At 33.9% G+C, this 12,829-nt stretch overlaps 1 protein-coding gene across 2 annotated transcripts; it reads right to left on the reverse strand.

The window, feature by feature from the left end:
* Positions 1-4,642: 4,642 nt before the first annotated feature.
* LOC107843149 (uncharacterized oxidoreductase At4g09670) lies at positions 4,643-7,955 on the reverse strand. 2 transcript variants are annotated; one of them, XM_047396005.1, is made up of 3 exons: positions 7,893-7,955; positions 7,330-7,847; positions 4,643-5,433 (listed from the first exon to the last, which is right to left on the reverse strand). In XM_047396005.1, the coding sequence occupies exons 2-3, from the start codon at positions 7,789-7,791 to the stop codon at positions 4,813-4,815; spliced, it is 1,083 nt and encodes a 360-aa protein (XP_047251961.1). In that variant the 5' UTR covers positions 7,792-7,847; positions 7,893-7,955; the 3' UTR covers positions 4,643-4,812. The 2 variants fall into 2 exon arrangements, with proteins under 2 accessions (XP_047251961.1, XP_016542825.1); XM_016687339.2 differs by having other exon boundaries at positions 7,330-7,932.
* Between the last annotated feature and the right edge of the window lie 4,874 nt (positions 7,956-12,829).

A 12,829-nucleotide genomic window follows, 5' to 3' on the forward strand; every position in this document is an offset into this window, starting at 1 on the left:
AAAAACACTCAATTTTTGTATCTTTTCTATCACCCAATATATGGGGACAAGTAAGTTTTCTAATTTATAATATCTTTTCAGGTTAATTTCATGTGTGGTCATTAAATTTTACCCGTTAAAAAATATGGCTTTGACAAATTACGATATATTTTCCAAATTTACTATTATGTAAATTGTGTTTTCTAAGAAATTAATATATATATATATATATATATATGTGTGTGTGTGTGTGTGTGTGTGTGTAAAAATGTTATATTGTGACTTTACTGATATAGCAAATAAATTTATCTATCGCGCTTGAAATTAATTATTAACCTCCATTTTTATTTTATTTTATGGAGAATTTTATTACGAACTTATTTTATTTATTTAAAAATAGGCGCCACGTCGACAATGTTGTGAGGTAATTGATGCTATTGAGAATGTGCTACATATGAAAATTAGAAGTTGCAATCTATGGGAATCAGTAACGACGCCGTTTCATGACAAGTATAGAGATTTTGCTTATTTACAAAGAATATTTCGACCAGTTACGAATAAACAAGAAATTTCGAAGTGTTATTTGAGAGAAAAAAAAAAAGAAAAAGAAAAGAAGAAACTTTTTGATAATGGTGTATATTTGTTTTTCCTATGTTTGCATGTAATATGTATCATCGGAACGGATAAATAAAAAATTATTTTTGTACGACAAGTATTGAATAGTTTTGTATGAGTATGTGGAAACTCCATGTAGCTTGAAATACGTAATCTTGGAGTCGCCGTGATTCTATATTTTGTATTGATGTATATTACTCCCTTCATTTTAATCTTGGAGTCCCTTCATTATACTAACTAGTTATGAATAAAACAACTACTTGAGAGAGACGAAAGAAAAAGAAAAGAAGAAACTTTTTGATAATGTTGTATGTTTGTTTCTCCTATGTGTGCATGTAATATGTAGAATTGTACAATCTAGTATTAGGGGTGAATTTTATAATTCACCAATGTGGGAGAAAGAATTTAGAAGTGTTTTGAAAATTTAGAATTGAGGATAAATTTGTTGGAGGATAAGGTGAGGTAGAATTGTACAATCTAGTATAAATTTGAATTTCAAAATAGAATAAGGATAAGTTTGAGGTGGAATTGTACAATCTAGTACAAATTTGAATTTCACAATCTAGTACAAATTTGATTCAAAATGAAAAAAAGGATAAGAGTGAGGTGGAATTGTGCAATCTAATACAAATTTGAAATTCAAATTTGAATTTTCAATGGCTGTTGATTAGTTGTGGGTTGGAAATTGAGATTATGATTTAATAAATGGCCCTACATCATAATTTTAGTCAATTTTATTTAAATTAAAATCATATTGAAAATCAATTTGGCTAATTGCATTGCAATTATGGCCAAATTGATTTCAATTATGATCAAATTCAATAAATTGACTAAAATTTAAATAAGATCCAATACGAATTATTAATTGACTTAATCCCGAGTTTCTTGATTAAATAAAACCAAATAAATATTTCTCCAAATAAATTATTTTTGAGGATAAAATCTATTTAAATTAAGATTTTACCCATTTGAATTAATTTTCAAGATTAATCTCAATAATAGTCTAGTTTTTATAAAAATGTTCATTTAAGTAACAAAATTTATATAATCTCGTATATGTAAATACAAAAACGTGTAATCATCACTTAAATGATAAAATTAACACAAAATAAATATTTTAGAGAATATTTATCCGAATGAAATAAGCATTTCAATTTTATTAAAAATCGAAGAAACTCAGGATTAAATTTAGTCATGGGGGTCAAAAATTAGGTGTCAACGGGTGGGACAGAGGTTCCAGCTAAGTTCCTACCATCGTCAGATCTTTGGGGAGGCATGATCTGAAATGCGAGTAAGTTAGGAGTTAGAGGAGTTTTATGATAACTAGACATTACAGCCTGAAATAGAACACAAGAAACGAAAACATTCCAAAATATCTCTTAGCCTCCCCTTATAAGTGTGGCGGCGCGCTACACACTCATAAAAGGGACTCTACTCTACATGGCTTTGTGGACAACCAACGACCCTGAATTATCCTCTGATACCAAGCTTGTTACGATCCAAATTCGAGCCTGGCCGTAATGAAAATTTCAAGCCCACCAAGGGCCGGAGACAACCCCCTTAGCTTTACCTTCAAAGCATATAAACATAAACAGCAGAAGTCAACCAAACCAATGATAGATAAATAATACCAAAAGAGAAAAAGTAAAGAGTCAAAACAAAACATCGACGTCATCCCACTCATGTCCACGAAATCCTCTAAACCAAGAATAACAACTAAGTCGGGACATGCCCTCGACCATGACAAAAAGAATCCAAAATACTAAGACAATAAGGAAATCAATGAAATGACCAGGTCTTCCGAAGGATGGAAGTTCACCACTTCACAGTTGATCAATAAAAGTACGCAACCACCTAACGTTGCACATGACCAATAGAAAAGTCCTCCGAACCTACATTATGAAATGATGCAGCGTCTGGGGACGGTCAGTGGGGCTAGCACTGACATGTAACTCAAGGGATAAGGATAAAATAGTGCAATTACTGAAATCCAGTCATAAACCATATGCACAACAATCATACATACATATATAGGATGCCAGAATAAGTAGGGGTGGGTGTTCAGTCGGTTCGGTCTGATTGTTTGATATCGGTTCGGTTTATCAGTTTTCGGATTGACAAAAATAACATCCATAACCAAACCAAAATAAATTCGGTTTGGTTCGATTTTTACAAATTTGATTTGGTTATTTCGGATTTTTATTTCGGTTTGAAATATTAAAGTAGTTAGCCTCTCTTTTTCATAAGTGAGCATTTAAAATTGATGGATTTTTTTAGAAAAATTATTTTTTTCAAACCTGTTTTTCATTCCTAAATATAAATAATTATAAATAACTCAACATGGATGAAACGAAATGAAATAATCATAAGCTTAACATAATACATAACGTCATTAATCATTACATATAATATAACCTTGCATAAATAGTCTACAAAACAACACAAAACTCGTAAAAATAGTCCATGAAACAACATACTTTCTGCATAAATAGTCCATAAAACAGTCCAAAGTCACCAAAATAGTCCATAAAATATTTGAGTCACTAAAACAATCCATAAACAGTCTGCGGCGTATGCGAATTTACTGTTAAATGTTAATCCAATTTTTCGGATCGAATTCGATTTGTAATTTTAGAATTTCAATTTTTCGATTGATTTTCGGTTTTAAAAATAAATTCGGTTTAAATCGAAAAAACGAAATTTTATAAATAATATATATATATAATTGAAATTCTAAAATTACAAACCGAATCCGATCCGAAAAATCGAAAAATCAAAACCAAAATTAAATTTCGGTTTGGTTTTTCGATTTTTTTGGTTTAAACCAAAATATGTCCACCCGTAGGAATAAGGACATGAGTCATCAACACGAGAGTTTAAATTATTAACCTGAACTATGTAGCTCGTTCCGTCCTAAAAGCACCCATGAACTATATGGATTCAACTCCCCCTGCCAGAAGGACCCCAGTGCAGGTTAGTCGCACGTACTAAGGAAATCGAGGATAGGCTAAAGACACCAAGGCGATAGCCATCCAAAATATAAAGTATGCACCAAGCACACGGACACATAAACCCCCACATCGGCAAACGTGGTCTTCGGTGTTGGTCCCTCCGGAACTACACCTTCACAATGAGGTACGCAATTCCCTTTAAGCCCAAATTAAAACAGTTTACACATAAACCCACCATTAACCAAGGAATCTTTATTAAGACATTTTCCAACATAGTATCTTCATACCAATATGTTTGCAAACTAATTCAATTATGCCAAACCAGTCCATACAACCATTAGACTCCCAAGTTTCATTTAAAATTCAAAATCACAGCCACCAAAACCTTCCTTAACCATATTTATTCATTTAACCTTTAATGCAATGCAATGGGTTCAAAAGACAAGTTAATTTATGCCAAATGTCATTATCAAGCCAATTTTTTAACAAATTGGGGAAGCCTATGTCACCCATTCCAACCATTACCACCATGCGCCAATTCAGTACCAAAATCCATAAATAAAAGCATGAATAATCCTTTTAAAACGAGGAAAAAGCAATTCAAGCAATAACAATCAAAATCCCTCAACCCAATTTCAAATCCATCAATTAAAACACATTAGTATTGATTAAATAAGTACCCCAATGTAAAATTTAAGTTAAGGAATGAGAAACATGCCTGAAATATAAAGGAGTCCAAAAGTTTGGAACTTCAATGAAGAATTCTCTATAAAACCAAGGAAAAGGATCAATTTGGTGTTTAAAAGTCGTGCAACGGGTAAAAGGACCAAAAAACCCTCACCTCAAATGAAAAAAACAAAAACTAAGTGAAAAATACATAGCGGTGTGGCACATTGCTATCACAGAGCTTAGCCTCCGTGCCACACCCTTATCGCAGAGGCTAAGTGGCATGGCACGCCACTATCGCGGAGGCTTATTACCCCGGGGTCCCAAAATAGCCTCGAATTCCTTCCGAAAATTTCGAAACATTTCCAAAACACCCTTTTAACATCCCTTAACATAATTCAAGTCAAAAATTGGCACTACACACGCGGGAAGGTCAAAAATAAATTCGTTGAAATTTTTATGGGGTCTTACACAAAGTTTGATTATTTATTGGATGCAGCCATAGAAGAATGTCGAAACATTTAAATCTTAACAACAATTTACAGAAGAATCCAATCTTTGTGACAATAGCATTGGTAACAACCAGAATACCTTATAATCATCAACTTACAATCTCCATAGGTTCGAAACCTTTTTCAATTGATGCCTTAACAGCATCCAAAACCAGAGTTGTCTTCCTGCTAAGAGTTGGCCACTTTTTCTCAGGTTTTGCGCCTTCATTTTTAATACGTCCAACCAGCCTTGAGAATTCCCTCACCATGAGAGCTTCTTGGGGAATGTCTGCCGTGATTGTGTGCTCGCTTGGTTTTGGTTCCCACCCTGTAACAAGTTCTTTAAATCCAGATTCTACTGCTGAGATAAACGAAGCTTTGTGCTCCTCATAAGGGATAACAAAGTCATGAAGGTGCAACGTGCCCTTCGTTCCAACAGCGGTTAAATCCATTGTCAAGTTGGATAGGAAAGAGCAGTGAAAAGTTCCCACCTTCCCGTCTTCCCACGTTAAAGAAGCACCGCATGATATAATCACTCCCGCCTTGTTCAGCACAGGGTTGCGTAAAGCGACTACTGATTTGGGAAGCTCGAAATCTGTAGCCCACAGAATTCCCCTAATGCAATACCACCCAACATCTCCAAGAGCACCAAGAGCATCAAGATCTGGTTTTACACGAATGTCATTTTCAAGGAAATTGGGATCAGCAGCAAATGTGAAACAAGTGTTTACCTGCAGAGGTCCTTAGATATCAACATCAGTTCTACTAGTACGATATTAGCAGATACAAAAAAAATCATTGTCATTAGATATCAACATCAGTTCTACAGTACGCTATGAGCAGATTAAAGAAAATCCTTGTCATTACATATCAACATCAGTTCTACTAGTACGCTATTAGCAGATAAAAGAAATACCTGTCATTAGATATCAATATCAGTTCTACTAGTACGCTAATTGCAGATATAAACAAATCTATATCAACATCAGTTCTACTAGTACGCTATTAGTCGATAATAAAAGAAATACTTGTCATTAGATATCAATATCAGTTCTACCAGTACGCTAATTGCAGATATAAACAAATCTATATCAACATCAGTTCTACTAGTACGCTATTAGCAGATATAAAGAAATCCCTAGAATTTGTATAAAGGAAAGCAGAGAGCAAGAAGAAGAATTAGCTATTCAATACCTCTAGAACATCCTGTCACATGATTTCAACACAATAAGATAATCCATGGATCTGAATTCTGGCATAAATAAACTAATACAAGTGAGCATGCAAATAACCAACCTAATTTAGATGTCAGAGGGACTTCGGGCTCTCTAGTGCAACTAGGTCCATAGTTCCAAAAATTATGCAATTGATAAACCAAAGCTTCACAATGACTCAAAATCACTCTAAAATCCTACTCAGATGAATATGGAGGTCCTTACGACAGAACAGACAATCTAGTGTTTCAGAAAATCAGAGACGGAACTCCCCTGAAATATTTTGATTACAAAAGCACAAGCCAATCAACTAAGCCTCAACCCTAAATTAGTTGTGGTCGGCTATATCAATAATCCGTATACAGTCAGCTCTACCAGGTTTGGATAACCAATGCACCACATGTAACAACTTCTAAGAATTTAGATTGAATTGAAAAGAGAACATGTGTAAATTGGTAATCTTTCAACCCCCACAAGCCCTCTACTTGACTTAAGAGTGAGGCTCCTCAACTCACACCTATAATTTAGACTACCTAAATCAAGTGCATACAAGGTTTAACTGTTTTCCTATGGTAATCAGATTATAAACAGGAACGGTATATGTAGTTTCAGTTCTGCCCCTGTGGAGCAGGGTCATGAACCGACTTTTTTTTTTTTTTTAAAATAACCGTGGTGTCCGGTCCAGCTTGTGCACGCTCCATTAGCCACCAGGCAGTTAGCCAGTTAAAAAATTAAGCTTGCATCCAAATAAACTACCATTGATAGACATTACTATAAACCTTTGGCCACCACTAATCCTGAAAAAAAGGGTTATTTATCCTATAACTTGCTCTATTTTGCTCAAGAAAGAGCCTGTAATTTTCCTGACTATTCCTTCTTTGTAACAAGATGAAGAAGCATTCTAGTCCAAACATAGCTAAATCTACAGCTCACTACCCCAAAACGATCACTATCAATCAATTAATCATCTGTGTTAAATCCAAAAGCTAGCTGGATTCGGACTACATACATATGTAGTATATTTTTGATAGTACAATAATAATGGATTCAGACTATATGAATGCCTTCAGCTCTTTCAAGATTCACTAGTGCAACCCGAATCTACTCGACTAAGCCAGTGCTTCCCCTCCCAAGATGGAGTTGCTTGATGTCACTATTATCTACTTTATCATCTAGAAAGGAACTATTCCTAATATAGTCATACTTGTTTTTTTCTCGAAATCTAATTGGACTATAAGCTCACCACAAAACAATTAGCCGGGGCTATACCAGAAAACTAGCAATGTATATTCAAATTTACAATCATAAATGTTGTTTTTGTTAACAATGATGAACTTTTTTTTTCGACATTAACAATGAGTCCGAAAAATAGTCTTACTAATCCCCATAAATTTCAACAAAACTCTCACATACCGATTTAAGTTGTCCAAATTGGCCTTCATCATTAAGAAACTCCCTCATCTTAGCCGTACGAGGATGATGCATCCACATAGTTCCATCCATAAACTGCACCCCATTACTCTCACACGCTTTCAGTATAACATCAACTTCTTCAACATTCAATCCAACAGGCTTCTCACACAACAAGTGCTTCTTCTTCTCGGCTGCAAGAACAGCCCACTGCACATGTAAACTCGTTGGTAAAGGCACGTATACTGCATCGACGTTCGGGTCATTTACAACTTCTTCATAGCTTCCGTATACTTTAGCCGTCGCTGGGAAATTGTTCTCGGCGGCGAATTTATTTGCTTTTTCCAGTGAACGGCTTCCGATTGCTGTGAGTGTGGCGATTTGTGAAAGGAGTATTGCGCGGGAGACTTTACGTGCGATGTCTGCACAGCCTAAAATGCCGAAATTTATGGTGGAAATTGCCATTTTTTTTGAGTTTTTGAGTGAAGTGATGAAGTTGTTGACCCGGTTCAGCTAAGAATTTATAGGGGAAAATGTTGAGGGTTTGATTCCGGTTATGGAGAAATTTATTTTTGTTATTTTTCTTTCAAATGGAACACATTCGGGATAAGGTTATTGCAATTTTAAAATTATAAAGAGAATTTTTAAATTAAATTGATGTAAATTATGGTAATTCCATAATTCCAATGTTATGAATGACCTGTTTAATATAATAAGATTCAGAGGACATTTTTGGCATATTATACAGAATCTTTAGTTCAATACTACAGGATTCAAAAATCTTCCATATTTTGTTCGATCCAGTATCTAGTCAAACCTAGATACTTGAATCTCGTTAAGTGAAAATTCAGATTTCGTCACTGCATGCAGATCGGCTGTGAGGATCGCGAGGATAGTGAAGGAGAGTTTTGAACTAGGGTTAACGAATAATGGGAGATGACGATACAATATTTTTTACGAAGAATTTAGTGGCGGTTTTGGGTAACTATGATCACAATCAAAGGATTAGTTACCCTCTTGCTCAAGTTCTTGTGAAGATTTTAGATGGTTGCATTAATAGATACCATTATTTGTATGGTTTTGATCAAAGGATTGGTGGTTTTATGGCTGAGATTGGTGTTCCACTCACTCATGAATTTGGTTTTCATCGCATAATATTCTACACTATCACATAAACTTGATCAGAATATGTCAGTGTACAAAACTTAAACGCTTTTATTTTTTGTACTTTAATTTCACTATCATTTTTAAAGTCATACTACTAAAGTTTTAATCGGAAATAGCCTCTCTACTTCACTTGAGGTAGTGGTATGGTCTGCGTATACTTTTCTCTCTCCAAATCCAATTATGTGGGAATACACTGGATATGTTGTTGTTGTTGTTGTTGTATACTACTAAAGTTTTAGTCAGTGACAGAGCTAGAATTGTCATTGAAGGGTTCAGAAGTAGACATAAGAACTAGCCGAAGAGGATTCAACATCTACTAGATATACATAAAAATATTTTTAACCATGTGAAAATAGTATAATTTTCCGTCCGAATTCCCTAGATGAAAGGTGGCTCCGCCCCTCGACTTTGGTCGTGTAACTAATTTCACATCGATTTTCTGAGGGTGGGATGCCGAAAATTTCAGTGGAAATATTTTCTTACGAGATTGTGTCAGGGCGGAGCTAAAGCTCTAGTTATAGGTATTGTAGAATCAGTAAGTTAAGCTCAGACCCTATATATATTTACATTTATAAATCCACTTAAAAGGGTGTAAATAATTTATTGAGAACTCCTTAAGAGCCTTTTCTAGAATTCAGAACTCAAAAGCGCAGAAACCCTAACTTTGTCTGCTACATTTCCGATGTACTCCAACTGGATGCAGATCCAAAATTTTAAATTTATGAGTTCAATATTTTAGGACATGCAGGACAACCGACTAGGTTCAGGATAGTTTTTTTCAACATAAATGAGTCAACCAGATTTTATCGAACTTATAGCTAATGATGTAAATCCGCCCCTTCCACCAATACTAATTTCGCTATCTTTGTTTTGATTTTAAGATGGATATACAAGGCAGCGCACGAGGGCTATTGACAGCACATCCGGTGGCACCGCTAGTGTCGCTACACCATTTGGGCACGCTACATCCTCTATTTCCATCAATGAACCATCTCGACTCTGTAAAAAAGCTCGTTGAGGCTTACGAAAATGACCCTAGTCGAACGGTACAACAAACATTGTGCTATGATTTAAATAGAAATTGGTCATTATCAATATCATGGGGCTACTCAGTGCAATTGTATCCATGGCTAATGAATGCAAGAGAATTAGGGCTACCAATGCAAACGTTGAAGACATTTATTGGGTCCGAAGAGCCGTTTACGTTCAATACTCGGCCCAATTATTCAGATCCATGTAAAAGGCCCATTGAGTTCTACTTGGATCAAGTTATTGGGCTTGAAAATGGTGAAACGTTTACAAGTTATAGCCACAAATTGGTCATGATTCTAATAAGCAATGTGATAACCAAAAGTATAAACCAGCATTATCAATTTATATGGTTAATGTAAAGGCACCAATTCTATCTCCCCAAGTATGGAGACAGGTAAAATTTTCGATCTCTGTTTCATTTCATGTGAATATGTTAGATCGAATGCAGAGTTTTAACAAAAAATATTTTTTTTATTCTTTTTTTTGAAACTTGTATAGTTTTTAACTTACTAAGTTATTTGTGTTACGAGGAGTTACTAAGTCATTCATTTGTAACGAAAAAAAACACTTAATTTTAGTATCTTTTCTATCACCCAATATATGGGGACAAGTAAATTTTCTAATTTATAGTATCTTTTCAGGTTAATTTCATGTGTGGTCATTAAATTTTATCCGTTAAAAAATATGGTTTTGACAAGTTACGATATATTTTCCAACTTTACTATTATGTAATTTGTGTTTTCGAAGAAATTAATATATATATATATATATATATGTATGTATATATAGTTCAGTGACTTTAATGTATGATACAATAGGTAATAATATGAATTTAAGTTTTGTGCAACGTCAGTGTACAAAATATTCTACACTATCAGATAAACTTGATTTGATTCCAGGTTACCTAACTTTTTCTTTTTTAATTTTTATGTAAATAATTGGGTAACCTGCAATAGCAGGTCAAGTTAACTGATAGTATAGAATATTTTGTGCACTGACGGTGTACAAAACTTAAACTCTAATAGTAATATATACAAGTTACAAATGTTATATATTGTGACTTTACTGATATGGCAAATAAATTTATCTATCGCTCTTGAAATTAATTATTAACCTCCATTTTTATTTTATTTTTTGGAGAATTTTATTACGAACTTATTTTATTTATTTAAAAATTGGCGCCACGTCGACAATGTTGTGAGGTAATTGATATTATTGGGAATGTGCTACACATGGAAATTAGAAGTTGCAATCCATGGGAATCAGTAACGACGCCGTTTCATGACAAGTATGGAGATTTTGCTTATTTACAAAGAATTTTTATGAATAAAACAAGAAACTTCGAAATGCTACTTGGGAGAATAAAAAGAAAAAGAAAAGAAGAAACCGTTTAATAATGTTGTATATTTGTTTTTTCTATGTTTGCATGTAATATGTATCGTCAGAACGGACAAATTAGAGATTAATTTTGTACGATAAGTATTGAATAGTTTTATATGAGTATGTGGAGACTCCATGTCGCTTGAAGTACGTATATCATTTTAATTTATGCGATATATTTTGACTCAACACGATATCGATAAGTTATGAATAAAACAAGAAATTTTGAATTGCTACTCGAGAGATACAAAAGAAAAAGAAAAGAAGAAACTTTTTGATAATGCTGTATGTTTATTTTTCCTATGTTTGTATGTAATATGTATCGTCGGCATGGACAAATAAGAAATTAGTTTTGTACGACAAGTATCGAATATCTATGAGTATGTGGAGACTCCATGTAGCTTGAAGTCAGTGGCGGATGTACATGCATTCCAGGGGGTTCATCCGAACCCCCTTCGTCTGAAAATTATATTATTTTTACATGATAAAAAAAAAACTTATGTATCAATAGTAGAGGCTGAACCCTCTTCTACTAGTCTGTATATGTACTACTAACCCCCTCACTGAAAATCCTGGATCCGCCCTTGCTTGAAGTACGTAATCTTGGAGCCGCCGTGATTCTATATTTTGTATTGATGCATATAACTCCCTTCATTTCAATTTGCACGACATATTTTAATTTGACTCAACATGATATCGACCAGTTATGAATAAAACAAGAATTTCGAATTGCTACTTGAGATATAAAAGAAATAGAAAGGAAGAAACTTTTTTTATCATAATGTTGCATATTTGTTTCTCCTATGTTTGCGTGTAATATGTATCGCCAGAACGGACAAATAAGAAATTAATTTTGTACGACAAGTAGCAAATAGCTCTGCATGAGTATATCGAGACTCCATGTCGCTTGAAGTACGTACTTTTAGATTCGTCGTGATTCTATATTTTGTATTGATCATATTACTTCTTTTATCTCAATTTGGGCGATCAGGGGTGGTTCAAGGGTAAAGCTAGTAAAGTCTTTGCTTTAAGCCTCCAAAATTTTGAGGCCTCAAAAATTTTAATAGTAAACTATATAATTTCAACTTCACTTGAAATAATAATGAAGATTATAAAATACATTTTAAAAATTTATCTAAAAAAAAAAAGAGAAAAAGCTATCTCATTTTTACAAGAAATATTTTAGAACTTCCAAGTTAATGCATTGCAAACAAATGACTAATATCTTATTAACTAGAATTAGTTCTTACTTTTATAAGAAAAGACATCTTTTCCCCTCTGAACTTGTCGTCCAAACTCACTTTAACACTTACATTTAACTTTCGTTTATTTACCCCCTTAACAACTTTCAAGTGAATTAAATTCACCCCCTACGGCTAACGTGGCAAAAAAAAAAAAGCGAGTAAATTTTTATTTTTAAAAAAGGGACCCGCTTTATTATTGTTATTATTATTATTATTATTATAATTATTAATATATATACATACATATATATATATATATATAATATTTAAAAAAATCAAGAAAGAACTTTATCTGAAACATTTTCATCTTCTTCGACCGGAATACCTCGAACGACAAAACCTCAACCACGAACAAAATTAACTCGATACTAAGAAATAACAAACGGACAGATCAGATTATCGCATAACCCGACCCTATTTCACCCGCTCCTGTCAAATATCACCGAAATCAGATCATAAACAGTCAATTTCAGTCGATGTGGGGCTGCTTTTGAAAATTTCGTCGAACTTGGCCGGAGAACAAACCAAAATGAGTCGCTGCTAACGGATTTTGATCGATTTTGCCTATCTCCGGCTGGTGTAATTAGTTTTTGGTCTGCGTGACGAAATCCGACGAGGATTTGCTCACCAAAAAATTCAACGCAACCTGTCTCTCTCTCTCGTCTCACTGTTTCTTCTCT

The sequence above is a fragment of the Capsicum annuum genome, chromosome 9 (assembly GCF_002878395.1).
Source record: "Capsicum annuum cultivar UCD-10X-F1 chromosome 9, UCD10Xv1.1, whole genome shotgun sequence".
Classification (NCBI taxonomy): domain Eukaryota; kingdom Viridiplantae; phylum Streptophyta; class Magnoliopsida; order Solanales; family Solanaceae; genus Capsicum; species Capsicum annuum.

What these genes read in the sequence shown, in the direction of transcription:
- LOC107843149 (XM_047396005.1), bottom strand. Translation starts at nt 7,791, where the DNA reads ATGGCAATTTCCACCATAAATTTCGGCATTTTAGGCTGTGCAGACATC. An exon ending in AATTTGGACAACTTAAATCG is followed by an intron (nt 5,434 to 7,329) that starts GTATGTGAGAGT and finishes GGACCTCTGCAG; the next exon opens with GTAAACACTTGTTTCACATT.